Raw genomic sequence first — 18,694 nt, forward strand, 5'->3', positions numbered from 1 at the left:
CGCCCCTGCCGGCCGCAGACCACAACATCCCTTCCCCCCCGGAGATTCCGAACACCAGGTGTTAGCCCAAGCAGAGAAAGGGTGGGGTGGGGGTCGGACGCCGCGACTTTCTGGAAGAGGAAGCAAACACAATCCATCATGTAACTGTGCAAAGAAATGCCCCAGGAGGGGTGTGCGTGGTGTGTGTGTGTGTGTGTGTGTGTGTGTATACTGCGCAGGGGCGTGCCCCCCGGTGCAACCGGCCCCCCATTATTGCTTCTGCCGGGAATGCAAGGGGGTGGTGCCGAGGGGCGCCTCGAGGGCGGTTGAGCTACACAACTTCCAAGGCCGGAGGTGGAGGGGAGGGCCTTAGAGAGACATCTTGGCGAGGCTGCGGAAGGGCAGAGGGCAGCAGTGGCCCAGGCTCCCGCCGCGGCCCGGCAGGGGTTAAGGCTGGAGCCGGGCGAGGACGGGGGTGGGAGTGGGGTGAGCGAGGGAGGGGGAGGGAGGAGGGTCAGGCCTTGCGGCCCCGCGCTCCGCCCTAGCCCCTCCCGCCGGCCGGGGCGCCGGGCGCCGCGCACGGCCACCCATGTCCTTATAAGGGCGGCCGTCGCCGGGGCAACGAGCGCCCGCCCCCAGCCCGCGGCGCGCGCCCCTGCCCCCGCCCCCGCCCCCCGCCCGCCCCGCGAATGGAACGTTGTGTGTCAAACCGGCCGCAGCGCGAGGCCGGCGCGCGGGGTCGGCGGCGAGAGCGAGGCTCCGGCTCAGGCACAGGCCCAGGCCGGGCGGGCGCGGCCGCAGCGGGGGCGGCAGCTCGGGAAGCGCCGGCCCGCGGTCCTGCAGGCCCCGAGCGGCCGCCGGGGGCCCTGGGAGACTCAGGGGGTGCGGTGACCGGCCCCGGCGCACGCCCGCCGCCCCTCCCCCCCGCCGCGGGCGGCCGCGCAACTTGCGGCCAAACTTTCCCCCCGGCCTCCCGCGCTCGGATGGCAGCCCGCTAAGTTGGCCATAGCCCTTGGCCGAGCGGCGGCCAGGCCGGAGGGCACCCCCTGCGCTGCCTGGGCCGGGCCATGGCCCGAGCTCCCCCGCCGGGGCCCCAGGGCGGCGGGGCGCGAGTCCCCGGGGCCCCCGGCCAGCACCTCTAGCGCGCCCCCCCGGTCCGGGGCCCGGCCCCGCGCACGCGTGGGAAAGTTGACCTGGAACCGGCCCGACCAGTTCCGCCCGGGCGCGCGGACCGGCCGCAGGAAGTTGCTGCAAAACTTTTTTTGGGGGTGCAACCGGGTGACCCCCGCGCACCGGGACCGGATGCGCGCCAGTTAGGGTCCCCCGGGCCGAGAGGGGTGCCCCGAGGGAGAAACGCGGAGGGGGCGCCCCGGCCCCGCTGCCCGGGGGCTATGGCCATGGTGACCGGCGGCTGGGGCGGCCCCGGGGGCGGCGGCGACACGAATGGCGTGGACAAGGCGGGCGGCTATCCGCGCGCGGCGGAGGAAGACTCGGCCTCACCCCCCGGGGCCGCCAGCGACGCTGAGCCAGGCGACGAGGAGCGGCCGGGGCTGCAGGTGGACTGCGTGGTGTGCGGGGACAAGTCGAGCGGCAAGCACTACGGCGTCTTCACCTGCGAGGGCTGCAAGAGCTTCTTCAAGCGGAGCATCCGCCGCAACCTCAGCTACACCTGCCGGTGAGCCCCCTCTCAGCGCACCGCCGCCGGCACCCGGGCCGGGCCTCTGACCTGCTCGGTCACCTTGGGCCTAGCGCTGACCTTCCCTGGGTCTCTACTTCCCGTCAGAGATTGGGGCACATGTCCCTCGCCCCCTCTCCATCACATTCCTGGGATTGTGTATACAGTCGGCGCTGTATTGATGCAGGTCCCCCCGATCAGGTGGTCCCTGGCGGCTTCCGCCCCAGTAACTCGCTCCTCCTCCCTCCCTTCCTTTTCTCCGGAGAGGGGTCAGCTCTGCGCGGCGAGGGGTTGGGGTGCTGTCAGGGGTGGGTGCCTAATCCCAGGGCATCCCTTCCCTTGGGAATCTCGGCGCGCCGGGGACCAGGTGGGGATCGAACGTGGAACTTGGACTGTGGAGCTCACAGCGTCCGGGGGCCATTGTCTGCGGCCGCGCGGATCGATACGGCGCGCCCTTGGGGTCAAATATCACTTCCAAAGTCGCCCTGACTACTGAGGCGGCGGCTGGAGCGAAACTAGGTGGCACAGGGCGGCTTCCTTCGCATGGGGCGGGGGCGTGGGGGCGCTTCTGCTGTGGGGGTTGGGCTGCCCGTCAGGGGGAACCCCCCGGGCACTCTCTGTGCCCTGGGTCACCGGAAACTGCTGTGAGATGTCCGAGGTGGCGGCTGGATTTGACCGCATCTTGGCTGCTCCAGCCCCGCACCCCCCTCTACGCCCCCCTAGCTAGGAGTAGGTGCAGACTGGGATCCTGGAAAATCCCTGAAACTTTTGTCGGTTCTGAGACTGGGTGGGGATGAATGTTTCCAAGAAGCAGCCCGAGGCTGTCCTAGGTTGGAGTCCCCACTGGCCAGCCGTGACCTGGCTAGCTTTTCTGGTTCCCAACAGGGCATCAGGTCTAGAGGAGGAGCTGCTGGCACTGGGTGTCCAGTCCAGGACCCCGCCTTTCCCATCATTTTTTGCTGAGTCCCCGTTTCCTCCGGTGACAAACCCCTACTTTGCACCCTCCAGGAACATGCTTGGGCTCTGCAGAGCCCGTTTGGAGGGTCCCATTTTCCACAAGGGCAAAACTAAGGCCCAGAAAGCTCTTGGCACCTGCCCTGGGTCACCTAGGGAGAGACCTTGCCCACTTGGGGCTTAGCAAGGGAACTGCGGGGTTGGGAAGGTTGAGGAGGGCCGCAGGCAAGTCTGGGTCAGGACCTCCCCGGGGAAGCTGCTGATGGAGGGTTTGTTGGCAGGGCCACTGGGTGGGGTCCTGGGTACCTGAAGCAGGAATTTGGCCCCAGATCTGGCCTGTTGGGGGCGGCTCTGTATGGCGCGGAGCTGGTTTACTCCCTCCTCCAATGCTAACTGGGCCACCAGACTTTGGCCTCATTCTTGCTGCTGGAATAACTGTGTGCTCTCTGGCCAGGTCTTTAGGGAGGGCAGGGGAGGGGCTCAGGTGGCTTGGGGGTCCCAGAGGCTCCCTTAGAGTGGGAGCACCAAGGCCAGGGAGAGGGGCCTGGTTTGGCACTGGCAGGTTCTTCAGAAGGTCTGTGTTGTGTGACCAGAAGTCACTGCCTCCCTCTGAGCCTCAGGTTGAATCAACAAAGATCCCTCGGGGCCTGACGTGGGTGGTTTGATGCCAGCACCCTAGAAAAGACCCCAGTTCCAAGCCCAGCCTTCTCCCAGTTTGAGGGAGATAGTGAGACACAGGTGTCCCAGTCTGTGGAGTCTGGGTTGGGCCAGAGGGAGGGATGGTCTGGGGTCCCAGGAGGAACAAGGAGCTCTGCCTGAGGGTCTGAGAGGAAGGCCACAGGAGGTGGACCTTGAAACATGAGGGGTTTAGCAGGTAGAAGTGAAGGGCACTCCTGCAGAGAGTGTGGCTCCAGCAAATACTCAGTGGCAGGATTGGGGATCAGTGATGTAATGTGAGACCACCCAGGCGTGGGAGAAGTTAGAGCCAAGTGGGTCAGAAATTCTAGAGTGAAAGTAGTTCGGAACCATGGAAGAAGGTGTGTGAGCAAAAGAGGGCGATGATCAAATTGGACTGAAAGCCAGAAGCCCAGGGAGAAGGCAGAGTTGGACTGTGGGGTCTGGCAAAGCATGTCCTGTTTAGGTGGGATAACAGGTAGAACTTACTGTTTCCCCATCTGGAGGGATGGAAGATCTCTCCTGACTCTACAACTGGGGAAGTTGAGGCAGAAGGTTCAGGGCCTCCCCTGAAGTCTCAGGGACCCGAGCCAGGCCCCTGCCTGCCTGCCCTAGGCCTGGCTGTTTCCACCCGGCTGCCCAGGACCCTCCCACTGCCTGCCTGCTGGGCTTTGTTCTGGTTCTGCCTGAGCTCCCTTTGCCCTAGTAGGGCCTCTTCCTGGGGGCTCGGAGGCTGGTGCTGCAGGACGCAGAGGCCCTCTGGAGCCTCGCCTCTCCAAAATTGGCCACTGAGACTCCCAGGTGCGGCCCGTCTTGACACCCCCGCCCCCACACCCACACTCCCAATTTTCTCCAGAATGAGTGCATCCCATGTAGAATTGCCCTCTGGCCTCCCAATTCCAGATGAGGAAACCAAGGCTCAGTGGAGAAGTGGCTGCCCAAGGGTCAGACCTTGGGTGTCCGCAGCTAAGATGTGTTTGACCTTTTTACTTCAAGAAGTGTTTGTCTTACTTTGTGACTAGCTCTGAGTACCCGATTGGTGCCCAGCCGGGACTCCAGCCCTTGGTGTGGGCCTCAAAGGCTCAGAGGAGAGAGATATGGAGGGAACTTAGGGCAGGGGCCAAGGGGAAAAAGGGTGCTGGGGGCATTGGAAGAACAAAGGCCTGAACCTTCCAACTGTGACTGACCTTGGACGGAACTTGTTGCTTCAGAGGGCGTGGCCACATGTCCCACCCCTGGAAGAGGCACCAACAATCCCCGAGGACCACGTGGAGGAAGCTTCTTGGGCTCAGTTAGGTGTGGGATGGTCTTTCTAGAGAAGGGGTTTGACATCTTAGAGGGGTACAGGAGTTCGTTCATTTGTTTCTTCATACATTGATGGTGGCCTTGTGTCAGGCAGTAATGTTGGGGCCCCATGGTGCTGTGACCCCATAGAGGATTGGCCTGGGTTCTCATCTCTTAGTCAACTCACGAAGTCTTGCTCGGTGACCATGTTCCTTCTCTGCTCTCATAGTGCCCTGGGACAAAGACCCTGTCCCCTGGCCTGACAAGGACCAAGTGAAATGTAACTGGAACACTTTTGGCTGTCATTGGCATTCTGCCAGGAGCTGCCTCTGGTCACCTGGGGAACTTGTATTCATCCTTCAAAACCCAGTTCCAACATAACCCTCCCTGGCATGCTAATCCACTTTGCCACAGACTGCTCTTCATCGGTCTCCACTCCCCCAAATTGTCCTCTTTGCACACCTGCAAGCTTAACCTCTGTGCCACTTTGGGGTCGTCTGCCCAGCCCAGGTCGTTGGTAGGGATGGGGGGTGGTCCTGGTGGTTTCTAGGTGTAACTTTCTAAGACGTCTCACAAGGTGGCTCCCAGGCCAGAATGTAGGTGTCATGGTGACCCCCTTGGTGACCTCTGCATGCCCACAGGTCCAACCGTGACTGTCAGATCGACCAGCATCACCGGAACCAGTGCCAATACTGCCGCCTCAAGAAGTGCTTCCGGGTGGGCATGAGGAAGGAAGGTGAGTACCTGCTGGGGTGGGGCGGGCAAGGGGTGAACAAGCGGCCTGCCCTTTGCTCCCTCTCTTGGGGTCTGGGAGCCATGGAGGGCGGGGTCTGGCGCCTGCTAACCTCGTTACCACCGATCCTGAGATCCCGTGGGCCTGGATCTGGCCCTGGGCTGGAGGAATCCAATTATCCGTGGCTTCCTGGTGGCTGAGGCAGAACTGGGCTGTAAGAGGCTCCCCAACTCTGGCCCATGTTAGAACCTTTCTCCCCACCACCTCTCCCAACCCGGCCTCAGGGGCAGGGAACCTGAAGTTAACCCCAGTAACCCTCTGCCCTCTATCCTGGCCACCACTTTCTGAACAATGATGTACTTTTTTTTTTTGATTTGCTTTCCCTCCACCCTCTGCCTTGTGTTTGCCCAAGGCAGGAACTCACCCGACTAAGGCAAAGGGCAGCTCACCCTTCCGCCTGACCGGGGATGCTGGGAGCCAGAGGGAGGCCCAGCCTCTTGTCCTTGCCCTGGGGACTTGGGTGGATCTGTGCAGGGCAGCTAGGTCGAGAACTCCACCGATCACTCTCAGAGTTCAGGTGGAACCTGTAGACTTCTACATGAAGCACTGGGCTAGGGAGCAGGATCCGGCCCATTTTAATGTCGGCCGCAAGGCTGGAATTCATATCTCTGCCTGGACTCTTATGAGCCAGGCTGGCAGTTCTTCTCTGTGTCTAAAAGCTGAGTCTCTCCTGCTCTACTGCTGGTTTCTTCTCTGCTGAGCCTCTGTGAAAGAAGCTGGGAACAGCTGCCCAGAGTCTTTCTCTTAAGATCATCTGATCACTCTCTTAGGTCATGTGAAGTTGGGGGTGACTGCCCATACCCCAACCCCCGCAACCTGGATTTTGTCTCCACTTGTGTGTGAATTTGACCTAAAATCCACATCAAATCCAGGCTTCAGATCTTCAAAGTCTCAAGGTGACTCAATAAATCTCAGATCATGACCCGAACACAGCCCTATCTCTTGGCCTTTGCACAGGTGGTTCCCTCTGTCTGGAACACCTCCCCCCAGACACCTACATGGCTTCCTCCCTCACCTTCTTTTAAGATTTGCTGAAACACCACCTCCTCTGAGAAGCCCTCCTGATTACCCTTTGCAACCCCTTTATTCAGGCCATCTGTCTTGCTTTATAATTTGCTTGCTCCTCCAAAAGAATGTCTGCTCCTCAAGGTCAGAAACTTTTGTCTGTCTTGTTTTCTGATACATCCCCAGGGCCTACACCAGGTTCTAAAACATAGAAGGTGCTTAATGTTTCTTGGCTTGAGTTACTATCCATTTAGCTCTTACTATGAGACCCTGGTTCGATTCCTGGGTTGGGAATATCTGCTGGAGAAAGGAGTAGGCTACCCATTCTAGTATTCTTGGGCTTCCCTTGTGGCTTAGCTGGTAGAGAATCCGCCTGTAATGTGGGAGACCTGGGTTCGATCCCTGAGTTGGGAAGATCCCCTGGAGAAGGGAAAGGCTACCCACTCCAGTTATTCTGGCCTGGGGAAGTCCATGGACTGTGTAGTCCATGGGGTCCCAAAGAGTCGCACACGACTGAGTGACTTTCACTTTCACTTTCATGTGCCAAAAGCTATTCCAAGCCAGTTAGATACATTCTCATTTAATTCAGTGATTGGTGTTATCATCGTCATGATTATTATCAACTGCATACTTTTATGGGTGGGGAAAGAGTACAGAGAGCAGTCTACTTCTGGTTGGTCATTAAGCCCACAGTCTGGGCTTAATGGGGAGGAAGAGCTGGGGAAGGGGTTCTCAGGAAGCAGGAACAGCAAATGCAAAGACCCTGAGGTGGCCTGGTGATGGATGAATGATGGCAGTGGGCTTTAGAACCAAGTGAGCCTGAAGTTAATTGGGATTCATTGTCAGCCCTCAACCCAGCTACACCCATTTGACAGACAGAGGCTCCTGAGACTTCAAATCACATGGGATAAGGCTTGAACCCTGCTTCCCTGATCAGCTCTGCTAGCCCTCAGCTCCCACTTGCATCCCTCTCCCGCTCTGCTCCATGGTGGGTTGACCAGAAGTTCATGGAGGTGATGAGACCGGGCATGTCACCTCATTAAAGCTCATTAATTAGTCTCTGCCAGGCACCCAGCCCAGTCAGCCCCTCTACCCTGCCTACTGTGGCATAGGCCAGGCTGGCATGCAGCCACCCTTCCTCCTTGCACCTCAGCTTTCCTCTTGCCATCTACCTGATCCCTGGGGGCACTGGCCAAGGCCAGCAGTTGGGAATATCACAGGCAAAGCTACTGATGGAATCTCATGTTTACTGAGCACCTGCTGCTGACCGGGTTCAATCTCTGGGTCAGGATCCCCTGAAGAAGGGAATGGCTACTCACTCCAGGATTCTTGTGTGGAGAATCCCATGGACAGAGGAGCCTTATGGCTTATAGTCTGTGGGATTGTGAGGAGTTGGACACGACTGAGTGACTAACACTACTTTTTGCTAACAGCGACTTTTTGCTACTGATCAGGATTTCATTCTTAACATTGAGGTCACTGCAGAGGACCAGGCAGATGAGACCTGCTCTAGGGGGCCATGACCTGGAGGGTGGGGCTGGGAGGTAGAGAAATATCCTACTTCCGTAGGAGAGATCAGTGCTAGCCCTTACTGATCACTTGTTTGAGGGGTAGGCTGGCTACTTGCCCATGTCCTAGGAAGGTACTTGCCCCCCCAGACCTATTATCAGCTCTTAGACGCCTATGATTGACAGATGAGGACATGATTGACAGGTCTGACTTGCTGGCTGCAGAGGGGAGCTCACACAGTCCAGAAGAGGGGGAGGTGGGTATGTGTGAATTAAATTAGCCCTCACCCAGTGGTCCCATTTCCACCTGAGATGGTCCCCCCCCTCCCAACTTCCTTCTCTGAAAGAAGTAGTCTGATGGTGGCTGGACACGACCTCAGGGTGAGGGCACAGGGTGGAGCAAGGTGGGGCCTGCAAGACCTTGGCCTCTGTCCTCCCAACAAGCATTGTGCCCATGAGGTAGGGATTGGGGGTTCAGGGAAAGGCTGAGTTGGGGGGCTTGGTACAGAGGGAATGAGTAACCCTCTAATAATTTTATCTCCAACCTTTCTTCCTCCCTACTTTCCCTACCCCATGACTCGGGGTACCCACTTTCCCCCTAATTCCTCCCCCGCTTCCTCACACCCCACTCTCCCCTCTCTGGTTTCCCCGTGTCCTCACTCCCCCTCTCCTGACTCTTGCCCACCTCCCCCGTCCCCTCTCCCCTCCTCCCTCTCCTGTACCTTCCGCATTTCTTGCTGGCTGGCAATCTCCCTCCCCCTTCTCCCCCTGCCCACCCCCTCGTCTCTATCTCCCCTTCACAGCGGTGCAGCGCGGCCGAATTCCGCACTCGCTCCCTGGCACCGTGGCAGCCTCCTCGGGCAGCCCTCCTGGCTCTGCGCTGGCCGTGGCCGGCGGAGACCTCTTCCCGGGGCAGCCGGTGTCGGAGCTGATCGCGCAGCTGCTGCGTGCCGAGCCCTACCCCGCGGCGGCCGGGCGCTTCGGTGCAGGAGCCGCGGGCGCTTTCGGAGCCGGGAGCGGCGCGGCGGGCGCGGTGCTGGGCATCGACAATGTGTGCGAGCTGGCGGCGCGGCTGCTCTTCAGCACAGTGGAGTGGGCGCGCCACGCGCCCTTCTTCCCCGAGCTGCCGGTGGCCGACCAGGTGGCGCTGCTGCGCCTCAGCTGGAGCGAGCTCTTCGTGCTGAACGCGGCGCAGGCAGCGCTGCCCCTGCACACGGCGCCGCTGCTGGCCGCCGCCGGCCTGCATGCCGCGCCCATGGCCGCCGAGCGTGCCGTGGCCTTCATGGACCAGGTGCGCGCCTTCCAGGAACAGGTGGACAAACTGGGCCGTTTGCAGGTCGACTCCGCGGAGTATGGCTGCCTCAAGGCCATCGCGCTCTTCACACCTGGTGAGACGCCCTGGTGGGGCTCTGGCCTTGGGAGGGGCTGGGTGGGGGAGGGGAGAGACCTAGCTCCTGACCCTGACCCCCTTAGTCCTCCACTTGCTGATCTGCAGCTAGCCAGACTTGCGTCCCTGCATGCGCCTTTAGCGCTGTTGGGGGACAGTGGAGGAGGCGATGCAGGCGGTCTGACACCGTGATGGCCCCTCTCCCGGATCCCAGGCCTTCCTAAGAACTTTGATCCCCCACGGCTCCATGTCTTAAGGCCCCACAGCCTCCCCCCTTGATTCTCAGGCTCCCTGAGAGCCCCCCCCCCAACCCTTCACGCCCTCATCAAGGTGTTCATCGTGCTCAGTGGGCAGAATGACAGGTGGGGGCCCGCGGGAGGGGAGGTCTGCCCACTTGGCTCTGTCCGTCACTTAATGATTTCTGTTCTCCCTAAACGCTGTGACCCTCATCTGCCAAATCAGGATGCTCCTCTTGTTACTGACCACTTAAGGAGGACTGCCTTCCACTTATGAAAGGCAGGGTTGCTCTGACACCTGGTTCTGGGCTCTCCTGGGCCCTTCGCTCCCTAATTCCTAGGACCCTAGACCACTGACCCGGGGCTCCCAGCCTGCCCCCTCCCCCCCTCCCCCCCTCCCCCCCAGGGCCTCCAGGGGCCACCCGCAGTGGAGCTGGATCGGGTAGGGGGTGTGGCTTGAAGCCCCTCCCACCTAGGGGCGGAGGCATCTTAGTTCCTTCCTAGTCTTCAGTAACCCTCCTGCCTCCAAAGCCCTGCTTTCTTGTGGTGGGAGTGGTGGCATAGCCGACTCTGCACTTTGCAAGGAGGTCCCACTACGTGGCTCCTGGGACCAAGGATGCGGGAGCCAGACCCAGGCTACTCTGGGAGGTGGCTTTTATCCAATAATATGGCTTTGCCCCTCTTTACTTACCCAGGACATTTTCTCTGCCCTGACATTCATAGGGCTCTTACCTGTCATCTTCACTCACAAGGCGGGTCTATTTAGTGTGTCTGAATACCCTCTCTAGGCTTTGCTTTTCTTCCCAAGTCCCCTTGCCGGCCCCCTCTTCCCCTTGAGCTTCTTGTTTAAGGGGTGTTTTCAGCCTCACCTCCTGGCATGCAGAACTTCCCCAACCAGAGACTGAACCCGCAGCCCCTGCAGTGGAAGTGCAGTCTTAACCACTAGACCACCAGGGAATTCCTTCCTCCTTAAGCTTGATTAGGACTTGTCTCCCTGTTAAATGCCTTAGTCAGGGCCCTTCCACCCTTGAGACATCACTACCTGCACTCCGTGTCATCATCAGATGAGGCCACCTTAATATCTCTTGGGGACCAACACTGCCTTAGATATTAGACACCCCCATTTGTGCCCTAGGCCCCATCTCCCATCCCTTGAGTGCCCTCTTCTGTACCAACAGCCCTGAGTGGTATCTCCCAGCCCCGGTCAGCCCTGGGGTCCTGTGTCCTCCTGCCACTTCTTCTGACCTTGCCCTTGTCCCTCAGATGCCTGTGGCCTCTCAGACCCAGCGCATGTGGAGAGCCTGCAGGAGAAGGCGCAGGTGGCCCTCACCGAGTACGTGCGGGCCCAGTACCCATCGCAGCCCCAGCGCTTTGGGCGCCTGCTGCTGCGGCTCCCTGCCTTGCGTGCCGTCCCGGCCTCCCTCATCTCCCAGCTGTTCTTCATGCGCCTGGTGGGCAAGACGCCCATTGAGACGCTGATCCGAGACATGCTGCTGTCAGGAAGTACCTTCAACTGGCCCTACGGCTCAGGCCAGTGACCAGACAGGGCCAGGTCTGCAGACCTCAAGGGACACGGATGCTCAGGCCTCTGGTGGTGGGTGGGGGGGCGGCCTCCCCTGGACAGAGGACCCTGGCTTCCCTCCTCAGACTCCTATTTTTTAAAGACTGTGAAATGTTTGTCTTTTCTGTTTTCTAAATGATCATGAAACCAAAAAGAGACTGATTTGTCTAGACTCCAGTCAAATCTTCCCCAGAAACCCTGATGAAGATGAGGGGCAAGACAGAGGGTCCAATCCCAGAACAGCCTTGTCCCTTGGTACCCCAAGAATGAACTAGTCGGGGTGTGGCTTCTCTGGTGTGATGGACAAAGTCCTGGCGTCTGGACTGGAGGGGCAGCTGCAGCCAGGCAGGGGTGATGAGTGCCAGACTGATCCTCTGGACACGTAATCCACGTTGGACACTACATGATGGATGAATCAAGGCCAATAATAAAGAAGTTTCCTACCTGCACAGTCTCCATCATCTTAGTGGGGGGAGGGGTGACACAGAAGGCACTCTACCATGGGGACCCACTCCCAGCCCAGCTGGAACACCTACAACCTAACAACAGCCCTACTTGCTGGTTTTTTAAAATTTGTTTGTGTGGGATAGTTTTGTGCGGAAACAGGCTGGAGGGGGAGGCCAGAGGTCAGCCAATGGGTTTGTAGGAGTTGGGCTGAGCAGATGGCTCAGATTTGAATTTAGATTCTGGCCTATGAAATTGAGCCTCACAACATTCACACAAACCCTGGACTAAGTACCTTATTGTTTTCCCTTTTTCAGCTGCACCACAAGGCTTATGAGCTGTTAGTTCCCCAACCATGCCGAGGCCTAACCACTGGACTGGCAGGGAAGTCCCTTTATTTTCTTTGGTCAACCCTTAATCATGGTGTCTGGGCCCCAGTGTCCTTGGGAGAAATGTTTGGGGCGAGTTCTGTCACTTGATCTCAGCCCAGATAGAGCCCTCCATTTAGCTGGCCACAGCGACTGGGTTAGGGAGGGAATGTGGCCCAGAGCTGGCCAGTGAGATTCAATGGCAGGATTGAAAATTAGGATAAAGCAGAGCCAAGGAGGAGACCAATTTTGCAGAATACCTTTGGAGCCCCTGGATCAAGCCATAGATCTGAAACCCTTGGGTGTTTCCATTTCATGAGCCCAGACTTCCCCTTTTGTGCCTAAGCCAGTTTAAATTTTTTTTGTTACATGTAATTAAAAAAACTTTTAGAAATTGGCATTTAGAAATGGAGACCTCTAAGGTCAGACCTTGAAATGTGGACTTAATTGAGGTGATATGGGTTGATGCAGGGCACCAGGGGGCTTGCCATCCTGGCCTCAGAAGGTTGTGGCCCAGTTCTGTAGTGGGAAAGGCATCTATGGAATTTATACCAGGACTGTGGCTCTAGGGGGTGGGTAGAAAGGGCCCAGATGGTGGTGGTGGGTGGCACCTCTTGGCCCTGACTGAAGGCTTTTCAAGTGAAGAGATTTATCAAACATGCTCCTTTGAAAACAGGGAAGAACCTGGGTCTCACCTTGTAGGTTGGGCTAGGGCTTAGCCATAAAGCAGCCTCAGGCCTTCAAAATGTTCCCCATTGGAACCCTAGTCTCCCCCATGTCCATCTCAGAGGACATCTGGGAAGATGGAAACGAATGAATGAAGGTCTCTTGGGTGTGCCCTGTCCCAGAAGGGGACTGAAGTTGGAATGGGGTGAAGCTCTCCCACTGGCAGCTGGGCTGGTTTCTGCCCTGGGTAGGTGTTTTCTGAGAGGTCCTGCGCATAAGCAAATGTCCACTCCAGCTGGGCTGGTTTCTGCCCTGGGTAGGTGTTTTCTGAGAGGTCCTGCGCATAAGCAAATGTCCACTCCAGCTGGGCTGGACAGCAATGTGCTGTCTAAGATTCACAGGACATCTGTGGACTGACCAAGACCATGGTGTCCGTCCTGCTTCCAGTCGGTCAGAGACGTGGATGCTTGTCCAGGCCAGATTGCTGAGCTACAACACCCAACCCTCTTCTGCAGGAAGAAGACATCTTGAGCCTCCCTGGTTGTCAGGACACCCATCGGGGTCCAGCCCCGTCTCCTTGCTCTATCACATTGGGCTCTCAGGAATTCCTGAGGCCATGTGTTCCTTGAGGACTGATCCTGGGGCTGAGGCCTCTCTGTGACCCAGTGGCTGGCACTGCCTTCCTTGCGTGCAGCCTGCCTAACTGCCCCTGTCCTCTGGGAGGCCAAGGCTCAAAGAAAGCTCCTGGGCTACCATCATTGGGCTTCACATGGAGCCTGGACCTACCTGTACTCCATCCATGCTACCCTGAGCCTGGCACGGGGTGGACATTAGGGGGCCCTCCTGGCTGAGGAGGTGGCACTAGTGGTTGACCCCTCAGCTTCTTCCTCTTGGAGACTCTTGGAGGCCATTTGAGACTCTTGGAGGACAGGGAGCCCCCTGGACAGACTGGTGTTCACAGTCCACCCAGAGATCCTGGCCAAGTCCCTTTCTCAGATCCTTGATTTCTTTTTCCTCGGGAGAATGGAAGAACAGTTTTTCGGGGAAGAGTGAAATCAGGAGTTTTAAGCGGCAGTAGGTATTTAATAAATGTTTATTCCACTGGAATGGAGAGCAGGACCCACTTCCAGGGGATGGACTCGGATGTGGGGTCTCCATGGAGGTCCTGCAGGAGGTTCTGGGAAGCCTTGCTGGAAGGGGCCATCAGATCTAGGCCTCAAAGGCGAAGGCATTTAAAATCAGGCATGGCTACCCCAGGCAGGGCAACAGTAACAGCAAAGATCAGGAGGGAAGAGAAGGAAGGGCAGGGTAGGGCCCGCCACTTCGATGGTTCCCTCTATTTGCCAGGACGCTCAGAAGTACACAGAGCCCTCGCTGTCTCCTTGGTCGTCGAATTTCTGGATCTGTGTCTTGAGGTGCCTTAGTTTGCCCTTCAGGTAATGGCAGCGAGCCTGCTTGTCCAAGAAGCTGGGGTCCTGAGCAGGGCGAGATCCAGGGAAGTCTTTGTGGCAGTCTGGCCTATGCCTCTCAAGCTGCTTGAGCTTTCATCTTTTCCTCTCTGAACCTTAGTTTTCTTTCCATGAAACTGGGCACAAGTGCCCAGCCTCATGGGAGTGTGAGTATGTGGAGGGTGGGTGCAAAGGCCAGGCTGTAGGACTCAAGAGGTACGACTCACCATCTGCTTCTTCTCAAATTCCCTCCAGACACGGGCAGTGACATGGGCCTCCTTCTGCCAGGGGAGAAGGAAGCGGGTGCCCAGGGAGCACAGGACCCAAGGAGGGATGGGGAAACTGAGGTTTAGACAAGGGGGACCTTGTCAAGGGCTGACCTTGGCCCATGTGATGTGGTGCCCACCCAGCCTGGAGGAGGAAGAGGCCCAGAGATCTGAACCCACTGGGCTTCCAGAGGCCAAGCTTAGGCCACTTGCAAGGGATGTGGGATGAGGGTTTCCACCTGGTGCTGACCTGGCTTCGGGGTCCGGGCAGTGAGTTCAGCAGGGCCTCCAGCTGCTGGAGCTTTGCCTGTGCAGAGCCCACCTCCTGCTGGAGCTCCAAGAACTCTGGGTACTGGTCCTGAAACACTGCAGCATAGCGGCTCCGATCCTTCGCAGTGCTCACCGGAGGGTACTTACTACCAGGTTGAAAGGAGGTCAGAGTACGAGTGGAAAGAACTCTTTTCCACAATCAGTGTAATTTGCCTTTTTTTTTTTTTTTTTTTGGTCTCTGTTGGGCTCCTTGCCCCAAATGCCCTTCTTCTCTTTTTACTATTTGGTAAACTCTTACTTTTCCCTTGTAGCTCAGTTGGTAAAGAATCTGCAGGAGACCCAGGTTTGATTTCTGGGTCAGGAACATGCCCTGGAGAAGGAAATGGCAACCCACTCCAATATTCTTGCCTGGAGAATCCCATGGACAGAGGAGCCTGGCAGGCTACAGTCCATGGGGTCCTAAGAGTTAGACACGACTTGGCGACTAAACCACCAAACTCTTACTCACTTGTCAAAGCCCCAGCCTCAGTGCCCCTTCCCTGTTTCAAGAAATTAGGAACCACTCACAGCTCATAGTCAGGCACGGGATGGGGCCTAGGCATATGTTTCTCGCAGACGGCTCTAGTAGACTTCTTGGTGCCTAGAAGGGCCCGGGAGGGGAGTTCATCCTCAAATACAATCTTCTTGGGCTTTGTCCTGTGGGCTCCGGGATGGGGCTGGTACACAGTTGGGGGAGCGCTGGGTTTGAGGCCTCTAGACACCAACCGCTGCAGAAGGCGCAGGAATCATGATTTGGAGTTAACGAAGGTTAGCCGGCATCCCTTAAACAGGGGGAAATGAATCCTATGCCTGGGCTCGGCCTGGGAACCCTCCTCCCTTTTAGACTCACCGGAGGACCAGGGCCAGGCGGACGGGTCTGCAGGTTTCCCCGGGAGCCATGGGTCTGGGGGTGCTCTCGGGTGGGCATCGGCTTGGGGGCGGCGCCGCTCCGGCGTCCCCGGGCCGGTGTGCGGGTCCTGCGGGGAGAGTCGTGACCCGCGCGTGGCGGGGATGGTCGGCGGGCGGACTGTGGACACAGCAGGGGGACATGATTGGAGGTGGGACGGTGGGAGGACTCACTGGGAGGCGGCTCCCGGAGCGGCCAACTCCTTTACCCGCTACGCTTTCTCCATCTCCGCCCTCATTTGCATAGACGCACGCCATTGGCCTCAGAGAGCCCCAGACCCCGCCGCCGGGTGCGTACCCGGAAGAGCGCTATGCAAATAATCCGTTACGTACCGCGCAGCCCAGGATTGGCTCGCGTTAACCCCGGCGCGGCCCGCAATCTCTCCCGCAGGGCTAGGCGGAGCCCATGGACAGCGCTCCCGAGAAGACCCTTGGGATCTCCGGTCCGGTGACGGGCCGCACGAACCACTCCTGCCTGGGGTCACCTGTCCCAGCGTTTGGGGCTCCGACTCTAGGTCCGCTCCCGAAGTCCGTGTGGTGCATTAACTACAGGCTGGAGTCCACTGGCTGGGTCGCTCCGCGGGCCAGGGGAGGGGCCTCGGTATATATAGGGCGGGGCTGGCGGTGAGGAGGCGGGCCGGGGGAACCCGGAAGTGGACCCACACCCTGGCGGTGAGACTGACGGGAGACAGCTAGCTGCTGCGTTTGGGGCCGATAACTCACCCTTTCTGACCCTCAGTTTATTTGGAGAACTTTCGGCAGAGGATGAGATGGTTAGACAGCATCACCGACTCAATGGACAGAAGTCTGAGCAAACTCCGGGAGACAGTGGAGGACAGGGGAGCCTGGCGTGGTGCAATCCATGGGGTCGCAAAGAGACCGACCCTACTTAGCGACTGAACAACCCCACCGACTTATCTATTTACTCAGCGGTTATATTTTTAAAATAGTTCTTTAAATAAGCACTGGAGGGATGTTTAGAGAATTCACATAGAAAAGCGTAGCGCAGAGTGAATTTCTTACCCACCCTTATTCCCAGAGGCCACAGTTAATTATATCTCCTTTTGGAGAGATTCTAAGTCAATGACAAATCTTCCTCACTATGGACAATACTATAAAAAAAAGAGTCAAGGGCACATTTCTTTGGCCAATTATGCAGGTTTATGTAGGATAAATTCCTAGAAGCGAAACTTCCCAGAATCCACGGGGGAAAGAGACTTGTGTATTTTAATTTGGAAAGATACTGTCAAGATTGAACTGACTTGGAAAAGACTCTGAAGCTGGGAAAGTTTGAAGGCAAAAGAGGGTGGCAGAGGATGAGATGGTTATATAGCATCACCGATTCAATGGACATAACTTTGAACAAACTCTGGTAGATAGTGGAGGACAGAGGAGCCTGGTGTGCTGAGTCCATAGGGTCGCAAAGAACCTAACACAGCTTAGCGACTGAATAGCATCAACTGTCGAGGAGCTTGTGTCAATAATACTCTAATCAGCTGGTTTTCCCACAACCCTTGCAACCTCAATGGCATCACAGTTTCCTGTACTTGTACTTTTAAATCTTGCCTAATAGTTTTATATCTTGCCTAATCTGGTGAGTGAAAAAATTCAGAAACCATTTGTATTTGTTTTCTTGTTTATTTCCTACAAATCTTTTTTTTTCTTTTTGGCTTTTAGGAGCTTTTTATATATTAAGGGTGTTAATTTAACCAGATAGTGTATCTTTGCTGTTACTATTATAAATGGGATCTTCCAATATATTTTGCAACTTTGTTTTTTGCATATAGATTAATTTAAATATTCATTAATCCTCTTGGTTTACTAAATTCTCTTACTGAAATATCTGTTTTAGTTAGTTTGCTTGGATCTTTTTATATAGACAAGTAATTTTATCATCTGTGAGTAATTTTACTTCTTTCAATTTCTTTTTGTTGTCTAGTTGCATTGACTAGCACCTCCAGACAATATCAAATCACTGGAGGAGATGGGTGGACTGTGAGTATCCCTCCACTCCACCTCAGTTTAGTTTCTTCACGTTGACGGTAAAACTTCTAGCATCGCCCATTAAACTCAACACTGCCTTTGGCTTGAGATTTTTCCATTCAGTGAGGAAATGCTCATTATTTTTAATTGAGACTTTGCGTAATGGGATGCTGTGAACAGTACAAGGTACCATTTCACTCTATGGTTTTGCTTCCTGATGCATTAATATGGCTATTAACATGCTTCCTAATACTGAACCATCTCTGAGTCACAAGCATGAGCCTCCTTGTTAGGGTCTATTTTTAAAAAGTTGCCACTAGAGCTTTCCTAAAGCTTTAAAAACTGCCACCGGAATTTTAAAAGCTATTAATGGTGGTTTTACACCTATGCTGATGGAGTGGGGGTGGGGCCTACGTGGACAGCTCCATGCATGTTCCACAGTGCTCATGCCTCGATGGTCTGGGACAGGCACCTTCTGTCCACCCCTCCTTATCAAGCTTCTTCAGTCACCCCTCTCACAGACTTTGCTCTTCACATCTGGAGTGGGCATAAGCAGAACCCAGGACCCATAATTCCTCTGGACTCATACTCCACGATCCCTTCCTTCCAGGGTCCCAACTCCAATGCCCATCCAGACTATGACCTGGGCAGGGCAGGGTTGCCACTGATTTTCTTGTGTTTGCTGAGTGACTGTGTGAAGCATCTGCAATGTCCTGAGATTTTCGGCTGTGGCTGGGCTAAGCCTTGTCTCTTGAATTATCACTTTCAATCCCAAGGAAAGCCCAGCACTGACACCTGAGAAGGTAATAGGCAGGAGGGCTAGGGATCCCCAAATGGAGGAAGGAGGTTGCAAGTGTCAGACATTTTCTCTTCTCTATGCAAAATTAAAAGGTTTCTTTAAAATTTTTGTGTTGCCAAGAGGACAACCGGTTCCATCTGAAATTCACTTTTCTCAAACCTTGAGCTAACCAATGCGTTTTCCTTATGGAAATGTTTTTCTTAAGCTATGTTAATGAACTATGTACTTACCTTAGACTCTGTCTTTCATCAAGTAGGTTCTGCCTAAGACTCAGAACCGGTAATGGCTCAACAAACCAGTATGTTTTACTCATGGAAATGTTCTCTTAAGCTATGTTAATGCAACTATGTATTTGCTTGGAAATCTACCTTTCTTCAAGATTCATGTCAATTTTTTTTTTAAAGAATTTATTTGATCGCATGAGGTCTTAGTTGAGGCATGTGGAATC

General features: G+C 56.2%; 2 protein-coding genes across 5 annotated transcripts; one reads left to right on the top strand and one right to left on the bottom strand.

The window, feature by feature from the left end:
• Positions 1–1,119: 1,119 nt before the first annotated feature.
• Positions 1,120–11,486, top strand: NR2F6 (nuclear receptor subfamily 2 group F member 6). The gene is made up of 4 exons (XM_068980220.1): positions 1,120–1,654; positions 5,209–5,303; positions 8,677–9,261; positions 10,760–11,486. Exons 1-4 carry the CDS (start codon positions 1,371–1,373, stop codon positions 11,032–11,034), a joined length of 1,239 nt encoding a protein of 412 aa, XP_068836321.1. The 5' UTR covers positions 1,120–1,370; the 3' UTR covers positions 11,035–11,486.
• Positions 11,487–13,637: 2,151 nt separating this feature from the next.
• On the bottom strand, positions 13,638–15,997 carry OCEL1 (occludin/ELL domain containing 1). Of its 4 annotated transcripts, none has more exons than XM_068981143.1 (6): positions 15,798–15,997; positions 15,409–15,585; positions 15,087–15,286; positions 14,500–14,665; positions 14,211–14,264; positions 13,638–14,010 (listed from the first exon to the last, which is right to left on the bottom strand). In XM_068981143.1, exons 2-6 carry the CDS (start codon positions 15,484–15,486, stop codon positions 13,888–13,890), a joined length of 621 nt encoding a protein of 206 aa, XP_068837244.1. In that variant the 5' UTR covers positions 15,487–15,585; positions 15,798–15,997; the 3' UTR covers positions 13,638–13,887. The 4 variants fall into 4 exon arrangements, with proteins under 4 accessions (XP_068837244.1, XP_068837245.1, XP_068837247.1 ...); XM_068981144.1 differs by lacking the exon at positions 15,798–15,997 and adding an exon at positions 15,639–15,650 and having other exon boundaries at positions 15,409–15,535; XM_068981146.1 differs by lacking the exon at positions 14,211–14,264.
• Positions 15,998–18,694: the final 2,697 nt, after the last annotated feature.

Source organism: Capricornis sumatraensis, chromosome 9 (assembly GCF_032405125.1).
Source record: "Capricornis sumatraensis isolate serow.1 chromosome 9, serow.2, whole genome shotgun sequence".
In the NCBI taxonomy this organism is placed as follows: domain Eukaryota; kingdom Metazoa; phylum Chordata; class Mammalia; order Artiodactyla; family Bovidae; genus Capricornis; species Capricornis sumatraensis.

Bases quoted from the DNA above. Each gene is read 5' to 3' on its own strand.
- NR2F6 (XM_068980220.1), top strand. From the start codon at position 1,371: ATGGCCATGGTGACCGGCGGCTGGGGCGGCCCCGGGGGCGGCGGCGAC. The intron at 1,655-5,208 runs GTGAGCCCCCTC...GCATGCCCACAG, and splicing joins AACCTCAGCTACACCTGCCG to GTCCAACCGTGACTGTCAGA. The intron at 5,304-8,676 runs GTGAGTACCTGC...TCCCCTTCACAG, and splicing joins GGTGGGCATGAGGAAGGAAG to CGGTGCAGCGCGGCCGAATT.
- OCEL1 (XM_068981147.1), bottom strand. From the start codon at position 15,486: ATGCCCACCCGAGAGCACCCCCAGACCCATGGCTCCCGGGGAAACCTG. The intron at 14,265-14,499 runs GTCAGCACCAGG...CTCCCCTGGCAG, and splicing joins TGCCCGGACCCCGAAGCCAG to AAGGAGGCCCATGTCACTGC. The intron at 14,011-14,210 runs GTGAGTCGTACC...CGCCCTGCTCAG, and splicing joins AATTTGAGAAGAAGCAGATG to GACCCCAGCTTCTTGGACAA.